The sequence below is a fragment of the Camponotus floridanus genome, unplaced genomic scaffold (genome assembly GCF_003227725.1).
Source record: "Camponotus floridanus strain SB8 unplaced genomic scaffold, Cflo_v7.5 scaffold18, whole genome shotgun sequence".
NCBI classification, from domain to species: domain Eukaryota; kingdom Metazoa; phylum Arthropoda; class Insecta; order Hymenoptera; family Formicidae; genus Camponotus; species Camponotus floridanus.
Genome location: NW_020229303.1, coordinates 1,452,922 through 1,479,504, shown reverse-complemented (window position 1 = coordinate 1,479,504; position 26,583 = coordinate 1,452,922). Strand labels below are relative to the sequence as shown.

The following is a 26,583-nucleotide window of genomic DNA, read 5'->3' as shown; positions in this document are numbered from 1 at the left end:
CGCGGAAACAATACACTGAAAAAAAAGTAATGTTGAATTAACAACATCAGTATAATTGGAATTTATTTTATTAATTCAATAACATTATTAATAAAATCAATACATGGTATATTAATTTGGTTAAAAATGTTATTGAATTAATAAAATAAATTTCAATTACACTGATGTTGTTGGTTCAACATTATTTTTGTCTTAATGTATAATATACGAATATGTGCAATATACGCTCGCACGTCTAGCGGTACGGTGCGCTCGAGTTTTTATTAACGCGGATCGTCTGGGGTGTTTTTGCCGCGTTTCTTGCCGATGTTTATGTCTCATCCGTCAGCTGTTTGGACTTTAAACTCGGTTATTTAAATGCTGTCGCTAATATTTTCCCTTGATGGATTGCGAGTTTCGGAAGGTGTCGCGACTCTAGCAAGCGTCGGAGACGGCTCAAGTTCCATCCCCATAAACAAAAAAGTTTATCAACAATAACATAAAGATTTACTTACTGTAACGCTACTTACAGTAATGCATGCTAGCTAATTTTTTTTAAGTTACGCTAACTTCTACAAGACTCGCTATTTTTAATAATATTTTATCGGTAAGTCTGCTAAAGGTTAAACATATTTGCATATAGAATAAATAATCGCATTAATAATGAAGTCAAGACTTTTCACCTCCAATTTTATAATTATAATTATGCAATCAAAAGCGAAAAATCTTGACTTCATGCAACTATTTAATCTTTGCCTAGTTACGCAAACGTTTTATATTTAGCAGAATAAAGTTGCAATAATTTATATTGCGGAAACTTATTATTCTAAGTTATTATAAGCCATAAAACATTTATTATCGTGCATCTCAAAAATAGTTATTTTAAAAATATATTAATCTTTACGTACGCAAATTTTTAAATCGTAATTAAATCTTTTATCTGATTTCAATTTTATACTGATTAAATGCTAATGTTAGATACAGTAGGTGCCAATAATGCCTTAACATATAAAATTGGTCACAGGGGCTAGTAATAACTAAACGCAATTCATCAAACTATTCATGCATCATTCATCTGTTAGTTAAAAAAGGAACTAATAATATTTGTTTTGAAATTATACCTACAATCTATTATAAATTGCATTTAAAACTGTTAAACAAATGTGTGTGGATACAATTCCAAAATAATGTTGTCGGTTCCTTTTTGAAATTAACATGATTTATGCACTGTACATTTGCATAACTTGATAAAGGTTAAACAGTTGGATCTTACATGTTAAAAAGATACGTAGTAACTGACGTAATTCAATGTTTTCAATGTTTTCTTATGTTATTTCCTGTCCTTTTTACTCTTTGTAGCAAATGTCTTTTTTATTAATTAATAATAATTCTTCTTTTTAATTAATTATACTTTTTTAATAATGTAATCGAAAAAATATATTAATTTTAATTTATCAATGTGACATATATAATATAAACAAAAGAAAATAAGGAGGTAAAATAAATTTCTTATAATCTGTTTATATTATATTTCATATTAATTCTTTATATCATATTTCATAAGTGTAATTTTTATATTATATTTCATTTTTATTTCATCTTTATTCTATCAATAAAAGATATCAAAAAAATAAAAAATTGAAATTATTATTGGAATATTTTTCTGCACATATTTATTTATACTATTTAATTAATTATTTTACTGCTATATATAATTTATGGTTGAGAGTGAAATGAAATTTGTAAAATTTAAATTAATATCAAATTTGATATTTAACGAAAGAAAAAAAAGGGTGCCAAGTTTACATTTCTCAAAAAACTGAATAAATAAAACAGATGTATGTTTCTTATTAAAAAGAAACATCATACAAAAAGTATTATTTCATGTATATTTTGTTGCTTAAATCTATTTTATCTAAAAAATCGATATCATTAAATTGTGTCAATTGCAGATAAAATTTATACAATATATAATTTATTAATAGCATTACTTTAATGATGGTTAAAATCCCAATATATTTAGAAGATAATAAAAGTAATAAAGAATAAAATGTAAATTACAAGTTTGCATGGTACGCCGTTTTACTGTTTAATAGCAAACATTTTAGGTACAAAATTAAAAATAAATTTTTTATTTTAAATTAATAAAGAAACTATTTGGAAACATTATTATTATGTAAACACATAAAAAAATTATTTAAAATGATGTCAAACGTAAATTTTACCTTAACATAAGTAAAGATAGTAATTTTATGGCATTATTATTATGTGCTGACAGAAATATAATTTAATTTTATTACATAGAAACAAAATATTTTTATTTTGTAAATAAATTATTAAAAATTAGAACAAATTTTTTTATACACACATTTAAATTATACATGGTCAAAATATTGCAAGTAAATATTTTATATTTTGCAATTTATATTGTATTGCATTTAATATGTGCACATTTTTATTAACATTTAAAAGTAATATATAAATTATTTTTTGAGATCATCTAAAATTGTATGTATTTTAAATTATTATGTGAAATTATTTTTATGCTGAAAAAGATAATTTAATATATTTTTATAGATTTCTATTTTAGATTTTATTTCTATTTCTATTTAGATTTCTAATTTTATTTACAAGATTTTCAAAATTTATGAAGGATTGTAGAAAATTAATTTATGTAAATAAAATTATGTCGGAACATAATAAAAATTCACAATTATATTTATGTACAGACATAATTTTAATTCATCGATTTTTTATTATGTTGCGACATAATTTTAATTCAAACTGGTGATTCTTTAGTCTACAATATTAGCAGCACTAAGGAGAGACGACATATTCTTGATGTAATTTTATGATTTTATTTTTATAAAATATAATATATGTAATTATATTGAAATAATTTGTTGCCGCATGAACTTGGCGCTTTTTTAACATTTTTTAGAAAGGCAAATTTTTAGAATGTTAATTTCGTTAACCAGTGTATTTTCATATATACTTACATATTTTAAATATTTTGCGCGTTTCTATGTTATACAATATTTAATTAAACGATTCAGTTGTATGTAAGATATCTCAACTTCTATCGATACAAAATTTTTGCTAAAAAAATCTTATTTTTACTTAAAAATCATTTTTAAATTTAATAAAATTTAAATTTATTAAAAACTATTGTATATATTCGTTATGTGAGTGTGATTCATAACATTGAAAAATTTAACCAAATTAATATAATTTAAACAAATTATATATTAAATAGAATAAATTATATATTATGATTTTATGCTATTGTTGACTTTGATGAAGACATAATTTGCCTGCGTTGTATGTATTTATTCTTTTAGCTTTGACCTCGAGTATTTCCGATTGAATACATACATTTTCAGTCACATGTTTAGCTTTACTATGTATATATAATCGAAGTCTTAGATTGCTGTTCAGTAACGATATCGATTTCGAGAAAGAACAAAATCTTTTTTAGATATATGTTCATATATTTTTTGCTCTTATTAATACTACTGTTTTGCTCTTATTAATACTTCTGTTTTTTTCATTTTAATAACGATGGATAAGAATACAATCGATCCAGCCAAGTCGATTCCGTCATTTTACGCTGGACAAAGTATATTTTTGACAGGCGCAACAGGATTTATAGGCAAAGTGTACATCGAGAAGATATTAAGATCTTGCCCGGATGTTCGAGAAATATTTATATTAATGCGCCCGAAAAAAGGCATAAACATTAACGAAAGACTTGAGAAAATGTTAAGTTTACCAGTAAGTTAGAAATAAATTTCTCTTACAAAAAACACTTACAATATTTTTAGAAATATTATTATAACATACTAATAACAATTATATAAAATAAAACATGGAGAAACATTAAAAATAATAAATTGTAGGAGAAGTTATCAAATTATTTTACAATTTTTGCGTTTAAAAATATTTTAAAAATTTATGACAAATTTTTTATAAAAAATATTTTATGTAATATAATTTTTTCATTTTAGTTGTTTGATAAATTACGAGAGAAGCAGTCTTTAAATTTTAAGAAATTAATTCCAGTTTTTGGTGACATCAATCAAGAAAATTTCAATTTATCTGTTGTCGATAGACAAATGCTGATTGAACGAGTAACTATAATAATTCATAATGCAGCAAGTGTGAAATTTAATGACAGCTTAAAATATGCTATCCTTAGTAATACCAGATCAACGAGAGATATATGTATTTTAGCCGAAAATATAAAGAATTTAATAGTAAGTAAATTAATTCTATGAATTAATTCTGTGTATTCGTATATTTATGTGTGTAAATTATCTTTCATAGGTGTTTTATGCGATTTATTAACTGATAATTATATATCTTTATTTTTAAAAATACTTTTTATTTTTCAAAATTATGTTTATTCGAAATATCTTAAAGAAATGTTCTCATATGACAGATTTCTTAATTAATTGTAAACATGCCTCAATATTTTGCTATAAACTTTTAATTATAATATTATGGATAAAGCATAATTTTAATATTAATTGTTTTTCATATTAAAGGCTCTAGTATATGTTGGCACAGCATATACGCATTTGGATAATCCGTTTATAGAAGAAAAGGTGTATCCACCTATAGCTAATTGGCGGAAAATGATCAAAGTGGCCGAATTATTGGATGAACATAACCTGAGTATCTTTACAGCTAAGTAAATATGTCAAATATAAATTGAGCGTATATATATATATATAAATTTTATAAATATATAAAATATTCAAATATAATATGTGAAATATAATTAAAGACAAAATAATTTTTTTACATTTATCATACTGTTTCAATTACTCTTAATCTTTTAATTTGCCATATACATTTGAAATTATATACAGATGTTTAATTTGCCATAACGTTTGAAATTATGTACAGATGTTTGGATTATTTTCCTAATACTTATCTATTCTCGAAAAAGTTAGCGGAAAGTGTAATACATGAATATTCTTCATCATTGCCGTGTGCGATTGTGAGACCATCTATAGGTAGGTTTTTTTCGATATTAAAAAGACATAAAGAAAAAGATATGAGCTTTTCTTTTTTTCTCCAATACTTTTTAAACGAGCTAGAAATTTGTTCTTCTCTTTATTTTATATAAAAATTTTTAACGTTTAATATTTGTATTAGTATATTACAATAGGATACAAAATTGTGTATATGCCATGAACGTGATATATAAATAGAAATAGGAAACATACATATGCATTAAAAATTTTTAAATCGTACAAATATTTAATGCCAAATTTACATTAATGCGTTGTTGCATTCCTATCATTGTTATATAAATATTTAAATGTGTTATTACTTACAGTAATTAATTTAATTATTTTATAAAATAATTTTAAATACTTAATTGAACGGTAAACCTTCGGAAAACCCACTTATATAAAATAATGGGTAAGAATATCCAATTCCTATTTATTAGTATTTCCTATTTCTTATTTATTAGTATTTTTACCTCCTGAACACGAATATGAAACTTAAAAATGGCGGTCTCGCAAGTCAAAAAGAAAACTCAAAAAATCAATAAACCTGGAAAATGTACCTATGAAATGAGTAAAAATATCTAATTCTTACGTATTTTTACCTGTATGAAATGGGTAAGAATATCTAATTCTTATGTATTTTTACTATGTACATATATATAATCAAAAACTATTTATTTTTCGATTATCTTATCTTAATACTTTTATGTACAAAACAATAAGAGGAATCAATTGGTGTAATGAAAACACATAATTGTATCGAAAAAAAATGTAATTTTTAATTGCAAATTGATATATGACAAGATATTTTACGATTTATGTAAAATTAAGAAATTATTTCAAGCCTTATAACTCGGAAGATACTTAATAAAATCTAACTAAATAATAGTGTTCTAGAAAGCTCTCGAGATTAGTTATTTGAATAAGAGATATGTGGCCGTTCCAGAACTTTTGCCCTACTCTGTATATTGTGATCGACAGGGCTCAAGTCGTCGATTAAATACTCCGATAGATAACACAAAACGGCAAAATTATGTGTTGTTAGGATTTCATTGGATTTTCTGAACAAAATTTCGGAAATCCAAAAAATTGGGAGCTGGAAACGTTGTTAAAAAAAAGAAACAAATAAATACACAGGCTTGCTAGAACTCAATTACAAAATACAGAGTAGGTGAATTTGATAGATTTTTTAACGCTGGAAACGAATCTGGCTGCAGAATTTCCCCAACACATTAAGTTTCTGAGTAATTTATGATTAAGTAGTTTAAAAATGCCTATTATTATTAACGAGGAAACGTAACTTTTTGAAATATTTTCGCTAATGGCATCGTATAGTTATTACTCTTTATCTTTCAAATCCATTTTTGATTACCGTCGGACAATTTTTTCAGAGAGTTATACAAGTATTAAGTTAAAAGAAAATTTACATAGATATCGACATAGCAGAGCCATACATCTTATAATCTAGCCATGCGAAATGCACCGTTGATTGAATGCACCGCAATTCTTTTTAATTAATATTTTAATAAAAATTAAATAATTATGTAATATGATAATTACAAAATGGTAAAGATTTTCTATTCAGTTTACTTTACTTTGCCTGCTCATGAACGTTGATATTATTATTCTGAAATATTTTGTATATGTGTCTTATTCTTGTTTTCGAGTTGTAATCATGTTGTATTCCAATGTTTGTATTTCAATAATAGAGCTGCTTACTTTTATTAAGAAGTGTTTATCTTCAATCTGAATACAAATATGTCATATAATACTACACTTATTTAAAAATATGGTCTGTCGGATTCATCGGATTAGCAGTCTTCTCATACATACGACAAAGTATTTCAATACAGGAGGGTTGTGAATAAACAATTATTTTCAAGTCGCGTCACAAATAAAAACCTAATGAGTTTAATCTAGAGAATGTAAAGGCTAGCCAGTAAATCCTGCATGATCCATTCTTTTTGTTAAGAAATCGTTAATATAAGAAATACAAACATGACTATAACTCAAAAAACAAACATCATCTGATAGGATATATGTAAATATGAATTCTTATCATTGTTTTTATGTCTCCTGTTTATTCAAGTGGGTCCCGCTTATCATAAAATACTTTGTATAATAATCTAATAATAATAATTCGAAAAATATATTCTGTTTGTTATAGTAATAAGTTCGTTGAAAGATCCAATCCCAGGATGGATAGATAATTTTAATGGACCAGTGGGACTATTGGCATTTGGTGGAAAAGGATTATTACGAGTACTATATGGTAGTAAATGTACTTCACAAAATCAGATACCAATAGACACTGTCATCAACACTATAATTGTTGTAACTTGGAAGCTTGGATTAACAACGTATGTAACATCAATTTATTTAATAATACATCTCTAACTGTATTAAGCTACGAAGGGAAATTAATTAATTTCCATTCTTAACCTAATTTCAAACTAAATTTATATTATGCTATCATTATGCAAACATTAAATTATTTCATTTGCTTTTTTGCATTAGGGAATTAAAAACTCACATATTTATTTTCGATTGAATTTGTATACAATTTTCTTTTGGATAAGATTAAACAGAGATGTTTAAAATAATTCAAAATTTTTTTTATATTTATATATTTAATATTTAATTATTAAATATACTTAATATATTTAATATACTTAATACTTAATATACTGAATTTAAAATATATTGAAATAGAATTTGTGAAATTCTTTAATAATATTGTGATATTGTATCAATCTTATATATATTATTTTTTAACAATAAAATATTTCTGAATTGTAAAGTAGACTTTTTAAATCTTATATATAAAACATATTAATTAATTTATATTATTATTATTATTAGTTTTACACCAACGTCTACAATTTTGGTCATAAATTGTACTTTTCCTGATGAAAAAAGTACATCATTTTACGATAAAACACTTATTTTGTTTAAATTATTAAGAAAGATACCTCTTGAAGGAATTGTCTGGACCCCTCGTGCTGTATTTACAGAGAGTTTAATTATATATTATGTGTTAACAGTTTTGTGTCATATTTTACCAGCTATAATAATAGATTCAGTTTTAAAATTTTCGGGACATCAACCTATGTAAGTACTAAATATGTTATTTTTATGTGTTAACTATGTGTGTTTTCTATACATTAATTGATTTCTTTCATTATTTTGTGTATAAAAATATTGAAGTATAAGTAATATAATGAAAAATGAATATTTTATGAGATTTTATAGTTTATGTGTAAAATTAAGAAATTCAAGTTGTTATTTTCAAATTTGTGATAGTTTTCAGTTATTTCCAATTTTAATAATAATTGAAAAATTATATAGTTATTAAAAGTGTAAATCGCGCGTTATATACAGGGTGTCATTTTAAGTAATGCAGCTGAATATCTTGAAACCATGACGGTTTCGGTGAAAATGTTTTAAACGAAAATTGTATGGTTTTAAGGGGGCCATAAAATGGTGTCATTGGTTTTACCTTAAAAAAGTCGTTTGAAGATCGTGAAGGTCACCTTCAATTTTTTAAATAAAATTTCCTATTTTTTATTACTTATTCTTCCAATTTATCTCGAGAACTTTCCAAAACACTATAATAAAGTATTTCTTCATTGAGTACATTTCAAGTTATGAGGCTTGAATTAATTCCTTAACTTTAGAGAAATCATAAAATATCTAGTAAAGTATATTCATTTTTCGATTATCTTACCTTGATACTTATAATATGCTACATAGGATATTAGGACTACAAAGGAAAGCATACGTGGCCAATCATGCTTTGAAACATTTTATGTGTAATGAATGGAAATTTGATAACACAAATAGTCGAAATTTGATGTCTCTAATTCCATCTGATAATCGAGAAATATTTTCGATGGATCTTTCTGATATTGATATGACTAAGTATCTTAGGTAAATATAAAAATATTCTTTATCTTAAATAGAAAGAAGCTAAAATGTGCTGATCCAGCACATGGTTTTTGGACTTTTATTTTTATTAGAAATTATATATAAAAATTCAAAAATATTTACTAAATATTGCTCTCTATTAATTGTATATCATAATTTAATACTATCTTATATTTTTGAGCAAGTTGCTCTTTCATAAAAATTAAAATTTGAAAAATAATTTTGGTAAAACTAAACAATTGCGGCCTATACGCTGATGACCTTGATATATGTTGTCAAGGATACCTTCCCGAGTAATTCCATGTATATATATATATATATATATATATATATATATATATATATATGTATATATATATAATAGGCGAACTCGAATAGTTTAACCCCTACCTCCATCTCAAAGTTTCAAAAGATGGTAATTTTATACAATTCGGGCTTCTGCCCCGATGATTTTGATGATCTTCATGTGTTATCAAAGACATCATTCTAAGTAACTTTTGCTTATAAAATAATTGAAGGTCGCTGCTTATTAAAAAGTTGTTAACAAATGAAGTTAATGATATAAGTGATGTGAATCGAGATGTATATTTGCAAAATTTCACATGGGTTTACGACTTTCCACATGAAGTAAGATTCACCTTGCCAATTGACGGGAGGGGGGACACGTGCGCGCGTGCGTGTGTGTGTGTATGTGGAAAGTCGTAAACCCACGTGAAATTTTACAAATATATCTCGCTTCACATCATTAACTTCTTTTATTATAACTTTTAAATAAACAGTGAGCGCCGACTAAAACCTTTTTAATGTTACTCAGGGTCCATCACTTTGACAATATGTGTCAAAGTCAAGGTTATCCGAGGTAGCTTTCCTAAGCTAAATAATTACCTTTATATAAGTCTACTGAATATATTCAATGAGCAACGAATGCGCGATAAATTAACTAAGCACATACTGGATTTATATCAACTATGATAATAAATGAAATAAAAATAAAACGTGAAATAAAAATATAGTATTTAATTGCTGAAATATAGATTAATTTACAATATTATCCAATTTTGATGTTAATGTAATAATATTTACATTAAAAATAATTTTAAATATTTATTTTATTATTTGAAGGGATCTATTGATAGGTGGCAAAAAATATCTTCTTCATGAAGATATGAATCGGTTAAAAGCAGCTAAAGCACATTATAAAAGGTAAAAATAAAATAAACGTTATTGTTATTTATATGTTGGATACATTAATTGCTTATTTGATTGCATAAGATATATTAATTTTTAAATATAATAGAAGTGTTTATTTTAGAGTGGAGCTATTTGTAAGAATATTTAAAACTGTTATTATTATTGGAATATTATGGATGATATATAAATGTATGTGATTTTAAATATTTTTTTAAAGAGAGAGAAGAGAGCACACAAACAATGGTTTATAAATATTGCATATTGTATAATTTGTTGTATAAAATTGTATAACTTGTATAACTGGCTACTGTATAAAATTGTGCAATTTGTATAACTGGATACTGTATAAAATTGTATAACTGTAATTTATAACAATTTAAATTAAAGAATTAATGAATTAATTCATGTTGTGCAACAGTCTCGGGGTATTACTCATTTTGGAGTCGAAATCATCACGCTTCTTCAGTTCACGTTTAACGGCGATCAAGTATTCACTTAACAACAATCATATTTCTTTATCATTATCGTCGTTGAGGCAGTCAATGTATCTGATGCATATGAAAACATAACCGGTAAACATTCATGAATAATCATATTTATATTTTTTTCAATAGAATCGGCATTATGTTGAATGTTTTATATCTTTCCGCTACTTGCAGAATTTTCTTTTCCCAGCATTTCTGTCGGCTACAGTTTATTAGAGTATAATATATTGAAATTTAAAGGAAAGCAAAGCGCATCTCATATTTTTTAATAACAAGAAAGATAATAAAATTGTAATAAGATTATATAATTTTTATACTTTTCAATTTAAATCTTAAGCGAAAAAATTTTGTTATGAGAATATAAAGTAATTTTAATAAAAATAAAAACAATTTTTGAAAGTAAAAATTGTTCATTAATATTTGATTTCATATTCAATCGTTATTATTTTTGGAAACGCATGAAAACATTGTAATAATAAAAAAACAAGCAAAAAAATAAAGAATTTTTAATTTAAACGATAATTTAATTTTTAAACTGCACAAACGAATGATTGTAATATGATCAGAATATTTTAAAGTAATTAAATTGATTCATAAATTTCGAAATAAATACGTATTTGTAATATTGTATATGGATTACTATCTTTTTAAGATTTTTAACAAGTATTTATTTTTCCACTGCTTTCTTTGTTGTGTATGGAACATTTATACAATAATTATAAACTTCGTTTTTTGGATTTAAAATACGGAATGTTGTTGGATAAATTTTATCGCGCCGTAAGGTTTGAACTTATAGAATGTCTCTTTCATATATATATATATATATATAATATTTTTGATATTTATATAGAATAAAAATTATACAAGTCTGACAATTAAAATATAAACAAATATTAATTAATATAAACAAATATTAATTAATGCTTTTAAACCCAACATTAACAACATTACAAAAACAACATTATCATATCAAAAACAACATTACAAATCTATTTATCTATTTATGTGAATAATTATCTTATATTTGGATATAAAATTATATATTTGTAATATATATATATACGATCTGTAATATTATAAATTATTTTATATTCTTTAATCCGTAAGATAAAGAAAAGAGAATTTATTTCTATCGATTAACACACAAATTATCGAGACAAACATGAATAATAAACTTCCCGTTTCTTAATAGTAATACCCAACTTCAACATTATTTAAAAAAATATGTATAAATATCATTGAACATATAGAATAAAATTATATTTCGATATTACATAAATTCTACGTTACACAGAAATAATGCAATTTTTATATTTTAATTATTAGTAGACAAATTATTAGACGAAATATTTTTTGCGGGTCTATATATCTATTTGCGGGTAATCGATAATTAATTCTGCAATATTAAATTTAGTGATAAATATTTTTCAGTAAGAAACATATATTAATTTGTCATAATTCTAAATTTATATTTTTTTAAGTAAATTTTTACAATTTATAGTCATTTATAATCAGTACAAACGATATAGTCATCAATAAACTTATATAAATACATACAAACAAATGTAAATTATTTGACACAAGAAATTAATAAAATAAAATTTTATTTATTAAATGTAAAAAAGTCTTGCTAAAAATCGGGATATGTGCGATAATTAATATTCAAAATGTATATTAATTAATACAAAATACGGAACATTTACAATACGACATTTACATGCGTTTTTACGAATCATATATTTTTAAATATATTGTCAAAATTACTAAATATAGTGTTCGATAAAATGTTATATTTAAATTTAAAGAAATAGTAATGTTCTGTGTTAGATAAAGATTGAGAATTATTTTATACATTATTATTTTTTACATTTTGAGAAAAATAAAATTGTGTTATAAAATATTACAAAAATAAATGTGTATAATAAATCAGAAAAAGTAAATTACTACGTCGTTTGACGTAATTTACTTTTATTCTCTTGATTTATTAGAATTATTTGCAATATTTTTATTTATTAAAATCGCACAATTTTGCAAATCTCAAAATTTACAAATGTAAAAAAATGATCTCAACAAAATTGTATATTTACATTATTACATATTTATGATACATGTATATATCTTACTTTATCTTATTTATTAAAATATATCATAAAAATTAATCATGCATAATTAATCATGCGTTGTCTAAATAATTTGGAGTTGAGAATAAGGTTTTATAACAATTTTAAGAAACTTTATCAATATTACAGATGTGCTCAGGATATCCTCTTGGCGCCTATTTTAGTATATATTCTAAAGATAAGTGGCATATTCTTAAGTTGAGAATACAATTTTTTCAGTGCACATTTTTCAGCCTAACGAATAATTGCTAGAAAACTTAATATTCGCAGACATAGAAAAATATGTGAGGCGCAAGTGGCTGGATCGGGAATCGAACCCGAGTCTTTCGCTTTCCGGGCAATTGCTCTAGACCACTAAACTATCCAGACCTCACACCTAATGCTGTTTTTTAACATAGTGATATGCAACTCCAAAGCGACGATGGTATCTCCCTCGATGGATGCAATGCCGATTGCCATAGAGGATTCCTGAAAGGTCACTCGCTGACCAAATAAGTGCCGGTGGAGGTATTCGCGTGCATGTTGATTTCGACTGGCCTTCCGTATGAAATGGCACCGACGAGCACAACGCTATAGAGACCACATCCCCCAAGATCTCTCTAATATATACTAAAATCTCCACTGTACCAAATAGCAGTGGTGGATGGACTCTAAAATAGGGCCGTGGCAAGCCTCCAACTCATATGTATTATTATTTTTACAAATTTAATTCCAAGTAAGATGATAGTTTATATTGTAACTCTATAGATTTATTGTATTTCCGTAATTATATATATAATGACTATATCTCTATTTTTTATTTTTGTTTCAACACAGAAAATAATACAGAAATGTAAGTATAATTGAATAATGTTTCTGTATCTTATATAAAATATAATAATATATGTATATCTTTTTATTATTATAAGTAGTAATTTACTAATATTATACTTATATACTTATACTTTTTATATTATATATTTTTACTTTTCTCTCTATTAAGTTGATTTATTGATATTTAATTTTTACAACAAATTCATTAATATAATATTTTTTAATCAGCTAACAAAGTTTTAATCGATTAATTGGTATTATTTTTCCAGATATTGTAACTAAACCTGAAAAATCATCAATATTTAGAATGAATGAACGCAAAGAAGTTAATACAAAAGAAAATATTTATAATTTTAAATCGAAAAATAATACAAATAAAACGATTAAACGAATAGATAATGACACATATATACATAGTATTATAGTGATTGCATGTCTAATAATCTTCGTAATAATAATAGTTTTTAAGCATACACATCAATGGATTGAGAGGTAAAATTATTTCTGCAATAATTATCTGTCTTATATAATTTTAGATTCAATTAATTAATTTTTTTATCTATTTATATAAAAAGTTTTATATATATTTAATTATTATATTTAATATATTTTATATATTTCATTGAATAGTCAATTGAGAGAAATTATAGTGACAACAAAAATTTAAAATATAAAATACAAATTAAATTAATTACTAAAACTTTGTTACTATGCTTAATACTGTAACGTGCGGTTTTCGTACTGCGAAATTTTTGGATAGCCGTCGGATCTAGGTTGCGAGTAAAATAACGATCGGCGTGTGCATATGTAATAAAATGTATTTATTTATTCTTTGTGTGTGTGTGGTGATGTACAATGTGTGAGTGTATAGATGCGAGTTCGTGAATTTACAATGTTTGCGTGTGTGTGTGTGCGTTCGTATCGACACGCAGCGGATCGAGATATAATCGATAACGTGGACCGAGAATTTACGGAATTCCGGCGTGAAATAATTGCCGCACCTATAATCTGTGGTGAAGTTACGTCTTAACAGCGAGGCCGTGGGCTATACTTCAGCCGTGGACGTGTCACGGGTCTTACGGAGATTTCGTATAATTAGCGGCGTGGAAACAATACACTGAAAAAAAAGTAATGTTCAATTAACAACATCAGTATAATTGGAATTTATTTTATTAATTCAATAACATTATTAATAAAATCAATACATGGTATATTAATTTGGTTAAAAATGTTATTGAATTAATAAAATAAATTTCAATTACACTGATGTTGTTGGTTCAACATTATTTTTTTCTTAGTGTATAATATACGAATGTGTGCAATATATGCTCGCACGTCTAGCAGTACGGTGCGCTCGAGTTTTTATTAACGCGGATCGTCTGGGGTGTTTTTGCCGCGTTTCTTGCCGATGTTTATGTCTCGTCCGTCAGCTGTTTGGACTTTAAACTCGGTTATTCAAATGCTGTCGCTAATATTTTCCCCTGATGGATTGCGAGCTTCGGAAGGTGTCGCGACTCTAGCAAGCGTCGGAGACGGCTCAAGTTCCATCCCCATAAACAAAAAAATTTATCAACAATAACATAAAGATTTACTTACTGTAACGCTACTTACAGTAATGCATGCTAGCTAATTTTTTTTAAATTACGCTAACTTCTACAAGACTCGCTATTTTTAATAATATTTTATCGGTAAGTCTGCTAAAGGTTAAACATATTTGCATATAGAATAAATAATCGCATTAATAATGAAGTCAAGACTTTTCACCTCCAATTTTATAATTATAATTATGCAATCAAAAGCGAAAAATCTTGACTTCATGCAACTATTTAAACTTTGCCTAGTTACGCAAACGTTTTATATTTAGCAGAATAAAGTTGCAATAATTTATATTACGGAAACTTATTATTTTAAATTATTATAAGCCATAAAACATTTATTATCGTGCATCTCAAAAATAGTTATTTTAAAAATATATTAATCTTTACGTACGCAAATTTTTAAATCGTAATTAAATTTTTTATCTGATTTCAACTTTATACTCATTAAATGCTAATGTTAGATACAGTAGGCGCCAATAATGCCTTAACATATGAAATTGGTCACATTCGGGGCTAGTAATAACTAAACGCAATTAATCAAGCTATTCATTCATCTGTTAGTTAGAAAAGGAACTAACAATATTTGTTTTGAAATTATACCTACAATCTATTATAAATTGCATTTAAAACTGTTACACAAATGTGTGTGGATACAATTCCAAAATAATGTTGTCGGTTCCTTTTTGAAATTAACATGATTTATGCACTGTACATTTGCATAACTTGATAAAGGTTAAACAGTTGGATCTTACATGTTAAAAAGATACGTAGTAACTGACGTAATTCAATGTTTTCAATGTTTTCTTATGTTATTTCCTGTCCTTTTTACTCTTTGTAGCAAATGTCTTTTTTATTAATTAATAATAATTCTTCTTTTTAATTAATTATACTTTTTTAATAATGTAATCGAAAAAATATATTAATTTTAATTTATCAATGTGACATATATAATATAAACAAAAGAAAATAAGGAGGTAAAATAAATTTCTTATAATCTGTTTATATTATATTTCATATTAATTCTTTATATCATATTTCATAAGTGTAATTTTTATATTATATTTCATTTTTATTTCATCTTTATTCTATCAATAAAAGATATCAAAAAAATAAAAAATTGAAATTATTATTGGAATATTTTTCTGCACATATTTATTTATACTATTTAATTAATTATTTTACTGCTATATATAATTTATGGTTGAGAGTGAAATGAAATTTGTAAAATTTAAATTAATATCAAATTTGATATTTAACGAAAGAAAAAAAAGGGTGCCAAGTTTACATTTCTCAAAAAACTGAATAAATAAAACAGATGTATGTTTCTTATTAAAAAGAAACATCATACAAAAAGTATTATTTCATGTATATTTTGTTGCTTAAATCTATTTTATCTAAAAAATCGATATCATTAAATTGTGTCAATTGCAGATAAAATTTATACAATATATAATTTATTAATAGCATTACTTTAATGATGGTTAAAATCCCAATATATTTAGAAGATAATAAAAGTAATAAAGAATAAAATGTAAATTACAAGTTTGCATGGTACGCCGTTTTACTGTTTAATAGCAAACATTTTAGGTACAAAATTAAAAATAAATTTTTTATTTTAAATTAATAAAGAAACTATTTGGAAACATTATTATTATGTAAACACATAAAAAAATTATTTAAAATGATGTCAAACGTAAATTTTACCTTAACATAAGTAAAGATAGTAATTTTATGGCATTATTATTATGTGCTGACAGAAATATAATTTAATTTTATTACATAGAAACAAAATATTTTTATTTTGTAAATAAATTATTAAAAATTAGAACAAATTTTTTTATACACACATTTAAATTATACATGGTCAAAATATTGCAAGTAAATATTTTATATTTTGCAATTTATATTGTATTGCATTTAATATGTGCACATTTTTATTAACATTTAAAAGTAATATATAAATTATTTTTTGAGATCATCTAAAATTGTATGTATTTTAAATTATTATGTGAAATTATTTTTATGCTGAAAAAGATAATTTAATATATTTTTATAGATTTCTATTTTAGATTTTATTTCTATTTCTATTTAGATTTCTAATTTTATTTACAAGATTTTCAAAATTTATGAAGGATTGTAGAAAATTAATTTATGTAAATAAAATTATGTCGGAACATAATAAAAATTCACAATTATATTTATGTACAGACATAATTTTAATTCATCGATTTTTTATTATGTTGCGACATAATTTTAATTCAAACTGGTGATTCTTTAGTCTACAATATTAGCAGCACTAAGGAGAGACGACATATTCTTGATGTAATTTTATGATTTTATTTTTATAAAATATAATATATGTAATTATATTGAAATAATTTGTTGCCGCATGAACTTGGCGCTTTTTTAACATTTTTTAGAAAGGCAAATTTTTAGAATGTTAATTTCGTTAACCAGTGTATTTTCATATATACTTACATATTTTAAATATTTTGCGCGTTTCTATGTTATACAATATTTAATTAAACGATTCAGTTGTATGTAAGATATCTCAACTTCTATCGATACAAAATTTTTGCTAAAAAAATCTTATTTTTACTTAAAAATCATTTTTAAATTTAATAAAATTTAAATTTATTAAAAACTATTGTATATATTCGTTATGTGAGTGTGATTCATAACATTGAAAAATTTAACCAAATTAATATAATTTAAACAAATTATATATTAAATAGAATAAATTATATATTATGATTTTATGCTATTGTTGACTTTGATGAAGACATAATTTGCCTGCGTTGTATGTATTTATTCTTTTAGCTTTGACCTCGAGTATTTCCGATTGAATACATACATTTTCAGTCACATGTTTAGCTTTACTATGTATATATAATCGAAGTCTTAGATTGCTGTTCAGTAACGATATCGATTTCGAGAAAGAACAAAATCTTTTTTAGATATATGTTCATATATTTTTTGCTCTTATTAATACTACTGTTTTGCTCTTATTAATACTTCTGTTTTTTTCATTTTAATAACGATGGATAAGAATACAATCGATCCAGCCAAGTCGATTCCGTCATTTTACGCTGGACAAAGTATATTTTTGACAGGCGCAACAGGATTTATAGGCAAAGTGTACATCGAGAAGATATTAAGATCTTGCCCGGATGTTCGAGAAATATTTATATTAATGCGCCCGAAAAAAGGCATAAACATTAACGAAAGACTTGAGAAAATGTTAAGTTTACCAGTAAGTTAGAAATAAATTTCTCTTACAAAAAACACTTACAATATTTTTAGAAATATTATTATAACATACTAATAACAATTATATAAAATAAAACATGGAGAAACATTAAAAATAATAAATTGTAGGAGAAGTTATCAAATTATTTTACAATTTTTGCGTTTAAAAATATTTTAAAAATTTATGACAAATTTTTTATAAAAAATATTTTATGTAATATAATTTTTTCATTTTAGTTGTTTGATAAATTACGAGAGAAGCAGTCTTTAAATTTTAAGAAATTAATTCCAGTTTTTGGTGACATCAATCAAGAAAATTTCAATTTATCTGTTGTCGATAGACAAATGCTGATTGAACGAGTAACTATAATAATTCATAATGCAGCAAGTGTGAAATTTAATGACAGCTTAAAATATGCTATCCTTAGTAATACCAGATCAACGAGAGATATATGTATTTTAGCCGAAAATATAAAGAATTTAATAGTAAGTAAATTAATTCTATGAATTAATTCTGTGTATTCGTATATTTATGTGTGTAAATTATCTTTCATAGGTGTTTTATGCGATTTATTAACTGATAATTATATATCTTTATTTTTAAAAATACTTTTTATTTTTCAAAATTATGTTTATTCGAAATATCTTAAAGAAATGTTCTCATATGACAGATTTCTTAATTAATTGTAAACATGCCTCAATATTTTGCTATAAACTTTTAATTATAATATTATGGATAAAGCATAATTTTAATATTAATTGTTTTTCATATTAAAGGCTCTAGTATATGTTGGCACAGCATATACGCATTTGGATAATCCGTTTATAGAAGAAAAGGTGTATCCACCTATAGCTAATTGGCGGAAAATGATCAAAGTGGCCGAATTATTGGATGAACATAACCTGAGTATCTTTACAGCTAAGTAAATATGTCAAATATAAATTGAGCGTATATATATATATATAAATTTTATAAATATATAAAATATTCAAATATAATATGTGAAATATAATTAAAGACAAAATAATTTTTTTACATTTATCATACTGTTTCAATTACTCTTAATCTTTTAATTTGCCATATACATTTGAAATTATATACAGATGTTTAATTTGCCATAACGTTTGAAATTATGTACAGATGTTTGGATTATTTTCCTAATACTTATCTATTCTCGAAAAAGTTAGCGGAAAGTGTAATACATGAATATTCTTCATCATTGCCGTGTGCGATTGTGAGACCATCTATAGGTAGGTTTTTTTCGATATTAAAAAGACATAAAGAAAAAGATATGAGCTTTTCTTTTTTTCTCCAATACTTTTTAAACGAGCTAGAAATTTGTTCTTCTCTTTATTTTATATAAAAATTTTTAACGTTTAATATTTGTATTAGTATATTACAATAGGATACAAAATTGTGTATATGCCATGAACGTGATATATAAATAGAAATAGGAAACATACATATGCATTAAAAATTTTTAAATCGTACAAATATTTAATGCCAAATTTACATTAATGCGTTGTTGCATTCCTATCATTGTTATATAAATATTTAAATGTGTTATTACTTACAGTAATTAATTTAATTATTTTATAAAATAATTTTAAATACTTAATTGAACGGTAAACCTTCGGAAAACCCACTTATATAAAATAATGGGTAAGAATATCCAATTCCTATTTATTAGTATTTCCTATTTCTTATTTATTAGTATTTTTACCTCCTGAACACGAATATGAAACTTAAAAATGGCGGTCTCGCAAGTCAAAAAGAAAACTCAAAAAATCAATAAACCTGGAAAATGTACCTATGAAATGAGTAAAAATATCTAATTCTTACGTATTTTTACCTGTATGAAATGGGTAAGAATATCTAATTCTTATGTATTTTTACTATGTACATATATATAATCAAAAACTATTTATTTTTCGATTATCTTATCTTAATACTTTTATGTACAAAACAATAAGAGGAATCAATTGGTGTAATGAAAACACATAATTGTATCGAAAAAAAATGTAATTTTTAATTGCAAATTGATATATGACAAGATATTTTACGATTTATGTAAAATTAAGAAATTATTTCAAGCCTTATAACTCGGAAGATACTTAATAAAATCTAACTAAATAATAGTGTTCTAGAAAGCTCTCGAGATTAGTTATTTGAATAAGAGATATGTGGCCGTTCCAGAACTTTTGCCCTACTCTGTATATTGTGATCGACAGGGCTCAAGTCGTCGATTAAATACTCCGATAGATAACACAAAACGGCAAAATTATGTGTTGTTAGGATTTCATTGGATTTTCTGAACAAAATTTCGGAAATCCAAAAAATTGGGAGCTGGAAACGTTGTTAAAAAAAAGAAACAAATAAATACACAGGCTTGCTAGAACTCAATTACAAAATACAGAGTAGGTGAATTTGATAGATTTTTTAACGCTGGAAACGAATCTGGCTGCAGAATTTCCCCAACACATTAAGTTTCTGAGTAATTTATGATTAAATAGTTTAAAAATGCCTATTATTATTAACGAGGAAACGTAACTTTTTGAAATATTTTCGCTAATGGCATCGTATAGTTATTACTCTTTATCTTTCAAATCCATTTTTGATTGCCGTCGGACAATTTTTTTAGAGAGTTATACAAGTATTAAGTTAAAAGAAAATTTACATAGACATCAATATAGCAGAGCCATACATCTTATAATCTAGCCATGCGAAATGCACCGTTGATTGAATGCACCGCAATTCTTTTTATCTAATATTTTAATAAAAATTAAATAATTATGTAATATGATAATTACAAAATGGTAAAGATTTTCTATTCAGTTTACTTTACTTTGCCTGCTCATGAACGTTGATATTATTATTCTGAAATATTCTGTATATGTGTCTTATTCTTGTTTTCGAGTTGTAATCATGTTGTATTCCAATGTTTGTATTTCAATAATAGAGCTGCTTACTTTTATTAAGAAGTGTTTATCTTCAATCTGAATACAAATATGTCATATAATACTACACTTATTTAAAAATATGGTCTGTCGGATTCATCGGATTAGCAGTCTTCTCATACATACGACAAAGTATTTCAATACAGGAGGGTTGTGAATAAACAATTATTTTCAAGTCGCGTCACAAATAAAAACCTAATGAGTTTAATCTAGAGAATGTAAAGGCTAGCCAGTAAATCCTGCATGATCCATTCTTTTTGTTAAGAAATCGTTAATATAAGAAATACAAACATGACTATAACTCAAAAAACAAACATCATCTGATAGGATATATGTAAATATGAATTCTTATCATTGTTTTTATGTCTCCTGTTTATTCAAGTGGGTCCCGCTTATCATAAAATATTTTGTATAATAATCTAATAATAATAATTCGAAAAATATATTCTGTTTGTTATAGTAATAAGTTCGTTGAAAGATCCAATCCCAGGATGGATAGATAATTTTAATGGACCAATGGGACTATTGGCATTTGGTGGAAAAGGATTATTACGAGTACTATATGGTAGTAAATGTACTTCACAAAATCAGATACCAATAGACACTGTCATCAACACTATAATTGTTGTAACTTGGAAGCTTGGATTAACAACGTATGTAACATCAATTTATTTAATAATACATCTCTAACTGTATTAAGCTACGAAGGAAAATTAATTAATTTGCATTCTTAACCTAATTTCAAACTAAATTTAAAATATATTGAAATAAAATTTTTGAAATTCTATAATAATATTGTGATATTGCATCAATCTCATATATATTATCTTTTAACAATAAGATATTTCTGAATTGTAAAGTAGTCTTTTTAAATCTTATATATAAAGCATATTAATTAATTTATATTATTATTATCATTAGTTCTACACCAACATCTACAATTTTGGTCATAAATTGTACTTTTCCTGATGAAAAAAGTACATCATTTTACGAAAAAACACTTATTATGATTAAACTATTAAAAAAGATACCTCTTGAAGGAATGGTCTGGATCCCTCGTTCTGTATTTACTGAGAGTTCAATTATATATTATGTGTTGACAGTGTTGTGTCATATTTTACCAGCTATAATAATAGATTCAGTTTTAAAATTTTTGGGACATCAGCCTATGTAAGTACTAAATGTGTTATTTTTATGTGTTAGCTATGTGTGTTTTCTATACATCAATTGATTTCTTTCATTATTTTGTGTATAAAAATATTGAGGTATAAGTAATATAATCGAAAAATGAATATTTTATGAGATTTTATAGTTTATGTGTAAAATTAAGAAATTCAAGTTGTTATTTTCAAATTTGTGATAATTTTCAGTTATTTCCAATTTTAATGATAATTGAAAAATTATAGTTATTATATATAGTTATTATATATAGTTAATATATAGTTATTAAAAGTGTGAATCGCGCGTTATATACAGGGTGTCATTTTAAGTAATGCAGCTGAATCTTGAAACCATGACGGTTTCAGTGAAAATGTTTTAAACGAAAATTGTATAGTTTTAAGGGGGTTAAAATGGTGTCATTGGTTTTACCTTAAAAAAGTCGTTTGAAGATCGTGAAGGTCACCTTCAATTTTTTAAATAAAATTTCCTATTTTTTATTACTTATTCTTCCAATTTATCTCGAGAACTTTCCAAAATACTATAATAAAGTATTTCTTCATTGAGTACATTTCAAGTTATGAGGCTTGAATTAATTCCTTAACTTTAGAGAAACCATAAAATATCTAATAAAGTATATTCATTTTTCGATTATCTTACCTTGATACTTATAATATGCTACATAGGATATTAGGACTACAAAGGAAAGCATACGTGGCCAATCATGCTTTGAAACATTTTATGTGTAATGAATGGAAATTTGATAACACAAATAGTCGAAATTTGATGTCTCTAATACCATCTGATAATCGAGAAATATTTTCGATGGATCTTTCTGATATTGATATGACTAAGTATCTTAGGTAAATATAAAAATATTCTTTATCTAAATAGAAAGAAGCTAAAATGTGCTGATCCAGCACATGGTTTTTGGACTTTTATTTTTATTAGAAATTATATATAAAAATTCAAAAATATTTACTAAATATTGCTCTCTATTAATTGTATATCATAATTTAATACTATCTTATATTTTTGAGCAAGTTGCTCTTTCATAAAAATTAAAATTTGAAAAATAATTTTGATAAAACTAAACAATTGCGGCCTATACGCTGATGACCTTGATATATGTTGTCAAGGATACCTTCCCGAGTAATTTCATGTACATATATATATATATATATATATATATATATACAGGGTGTAAAAAAATTAGATCGACAAACTTTGAGAGGAAATAGAGGACATAAAAACAAACATATTTTGTTAATAATGTTTTTCTCTACGACGCTCCGTTTTAATATTACAGGGTACAAAATAGGAATTTTATGATTTTAACAAAAAACAAACATATAAGTGAAAAAATTAAATTTATTTCAATTACACATATATATTTTAATCTTCAAAAAACAATTAACAAAAGAACGGAACAAAAATGCGCAAATAATTAGCTCAATTTATAATAAATGTTCAAAAATTCCTCCATTTGTTTTTCTCGAGGAAGTGTTACCAGAACTCATGGAAGACGTGCCACTTGTCACAAGAAGGCAAATGTGGTTCCAACACGATGGAGCACCTGCTCATTTTAGTGCTATTGTGCGCAATTACTTGGACCAAAGATTTAATGAGCGCTGGATAGGTCGAGGAGGTCCTATCGCATGGCCTCCCCGGTCACCAGATTTATCTTTACTTGACGTTTTTTTATGGGGGCACATGAAAACTCTCATTTATGAGACACCGATTGAAACAGAAGAAGAATTAGTAGTCCGAATTACTGCTGCAGCATATCACGTTCAAAATATTCCTGCAGTCTTCGAACGTGTGAGAGAATCAATGTTTCGACGTTGTCATCTTTGTATTGAAGCAAATGGAGGAATTTTTGAACATGTATTATAAATTGAGTTAAAAAAGATTAAAATATGTGTAATTGAAATAAATTTAATATTTTCACTTATATGTTTGTTTTTTATTAAAATCATAAAATTCCTATTTTGTACCCTATAATATTAAAACGGAGCGTCATAGAGAAAAACATTATTAACAAAATATGTTTGTTTTTATGTCCTCTATTTCCCCTCAAAGTTTGTCGGTCTAATTTTTTTACACCCTGTATATATATATATATATATATATAATAGGCGGACTCGAATAGTTTAACCCCTACCTCCATCTCAAAGTTTCAAAAGATGGTAATTTTATACAATTCGGGCTTCTGCCTCGATGATTTTGATGATCTTCATGTGTTATCAAGGACATCATCCTAAGTAACTTTTGCTTATAAAATAATTGAAGGTCGCTGCTTATTAAAAAGTTGTTAACAAATGAAGTTAATGATATAAGTGATGTGAATCGAGATGTATATTTGCAAAATTTCACATGGGTTTGCGACTTTCCACATGAAGTAAGATCCACCTCGCCAATTGACGGGAGGGGGGACACGTGCGCGCGTGCGTGTGTGTGTGTATGTGGAAAGTCGTAAACCCACGTGAAATTTTACAAATATATCTCGCTTCACATCATTAACTTCTTTTATTATAACTTTTAAATAAACAATGAGCGCTAACTAAAACCTTTTGAATGTTACTCAGAGTCCATCATTTTGACAATATGTGTCAAAGTCAAGGTTATCCGAGGTGGCTCTCCTAAGCTAAATAATTACCTTTACATAAGTCAACTTAATATATTCAATGAGCAACGAATGCACGATAAATTAAGCACATACTGGATTTATATCAACTATGATAATAAATAAAATGAAAATAAAACGTGAAATAAAAATATAGTTTTTAATTGCTGAAAAATAGATTGATTTACAATATTATCCAATTTTGATGTTAATGTAATAATATTTACATTAAAAATAATTTTAAATATTTATTTTATTATTTGAAGGAATGTAATAATAGGTACCAAAAAATATCTTCTTTATGAAGATATGAATCAGTTAAAAGCAGCTAAAGCACATTATAAAAGGTAAAAATAAAAGAAACATTATTGTTATTTATATGTTGGATACATTAATTGCTTATTTGATTGCATAAGATATATTAATTTTTAAATATAATAGAAGTGTTTATTTTAGAGTGGAGCTATTTGTAAGAATATTTAAAACTGTTATTATTATTGGAATATTATGGATGATATATAAATGTATGTGATTTTAAATATTTTTTTAAAGAGAGAAAAGAGATCACACAAACAATGGTATATAAATATTGCATATTGTATAATTTGTTGTATAAAATTGTATAACTTGTATAACTGGCTACTGTATAAAATTGTGCAATTTGTATAACTGGATACTGTATAAAATTGTATAACTTGTATAATTGGATACTGTATAAAATTGTATAACTGTAATTTATAACAATTTAAAATAAAGAATTAATGAATTAATTCATGTTGTGCAACAGTCTCGGGGTATTACTCATTTTGGAGTCGAAATCATCACGCTTCTTCAGTTCACGTTTAACGGTGATCAAGTATTCACTTAACAACAATCATATTTCTTTATCATTATCGTCGTTGAGGCAGTCAATGTATCTGATGCATATGAAAACATAACCGGTAAACATTCATGAATAGTCATATTTATATTTTTTTCAATAGAATCGGCATTATGTTGAATGTTTTATATCTTTCCGCTACTTGCAGAATTTTCTTTTCCCAGCATTTCTGTCGGCTACAGTTTATTAGAGTATAATATATTGAAATTTAAAGGAAAGCAAAGCGCATCTCATATTTTTTAATAACAAGAAAGATAATAAAATTGTAATAAGATTATATAATTTTTATACTTTTCAATTTAAATCTTAAGCGAAAAAATTTTGTTATGAGAATATAAAGTAATTTTAATAAAAATAAAAACAATTTTTAAAAGTAAAAATTATTCATTAATATTTGATTTCATCTTCAATCGTTATTATTTTTGAAAACGCATGAAAACATTGTAATAATAAAAAAATAAGCAAAAAAAATAAAGAATTTTTAATTTAAACGATAATTTAATTTTTAAACTGCACAAACGAATGACTATAATATGATCAGAATATTTTAAAGTAATTAAATTGATTCATAAATTTCG

The 26,583-nt window shown here is 25.0% G+C and overlaps 2 protein-coding genes across 3 annotated transcripts; both read left to right on the top strand.

The window, feature by feature from the left end:
- Nucleotides 1-3,432: 3,432 nt before the first annotated feature.
- On the top strand, nucleotides 3,433-10,135 carry LOC105251172 (fatty acyl-CoA reductase 1-like). Its single transcript, XM_025407612.1, has 8 exons — nucleotides 3,433-3,753; nucleotides 3,987-4,235; nucleotides 4,527-4,672; nucleotides 4,891-5,000; nucleotides 7,168-7,360; nucleotides 7,863-8,111; nucleotides 8,754-8,930; nucleotides 10,050-10,135. The coding sequence occupies exons 1-8, from the start codon at nucleotides 3,541-3,543 to the stop codon at nucleotides 10,132-10,134; spliced, it is 1,422 nt and encodes a 473-aa protein (XP_025263397.1). The 5' UTR covers nucleotides 3,433-3,540; the 3' UTR covers nucleotide 10,135.
- Nucleotides 10,136-18,066: 7,931 nt separating this feature from the next.
- LOC112637566 (fatty acyl-CoA reductase 1-like) lies at nucleotides 18,067-25,507 on the top strand. Of its 2 annotated transcripts, none has more exons than XM_025407591.1 (8): nucleotides 18,067-18,387; nucleotides 18,621-18,869; nucleotides 19,161-19,306; nucleotides 19,525-19,634; nucleotides 21,802-21,994; nucleotides 22,263-22,511; nucleotides 23,186-23,362; nucleotides 25,392-25,507. In XM_025407591.1, the coding sequence occupies exons 1-8, from the start codon at nucleotides 18,175-18,177 to the stop codon at nucleotides 25,474-25,476; spliced, it is 1,422 nt and encodes a 473-aa protein (XP_025263376.1). In that variant the 5' UTR covers nucleotides 18,067-18,174; the 3' UTR covers nucleotides 25,477-25,507. The 2 variants fall into 2 exon arrangements, with proteins under 2 accessions (XP_025263376.1, XP_025263377.1); XM_025407592.1 differs by lacking the exon at nucleotides 25,392-25,507 and adding an exon at nucleotides 25,088-25,260.
- Nucleotides 25,508-26,583: the final 1,076 nt, after the last annotated feature.

Bases quoted from the DNA above. Each gene is read 5' to 3' on its own strand.
- LOC105251172 (XM_025407612.1), top strand. From the start codon at position 3,541: ATGGATAAGAATACAATCGATCCAGCCAAGTCGATTCCGTCATTTTAC. The intron at 4,236-4,526 runs GTAAGTAAATTA...TTCATATTAAAG, and splicing joins AAAATATAAAGAATTTAATA to GCTCTAGTATATGTTGGCAC. The intron at 7,361-7,862 runs GTATGTAACATC...TATTATTATTAG, and splicing joins TGGAAGCTTGGATTAACAAC to TTTTACACCAACGTCTACAA.
- LOC112637566 (XM_025407591.1), top strand. From the start codon at position 18,175: ATGGATAAGAATACAATCGATCCAGCCAAGTCGATTCCGTCATTTTAC. The intron at 19,635-21,801 runs GTAGGTTTTTTT...TGTTTGTTATAG, and splicing joins GATTGTGAGACCATCTATAG to TAATAAGTTCGTTGAAAGAT. The intron at 23,363-25,391 runs GTAAATATAAAA...TATTATTTGAAG, and splicing joins GATATGACTAAGTATCTTAG to GAATGTAATAATAGGTACCA.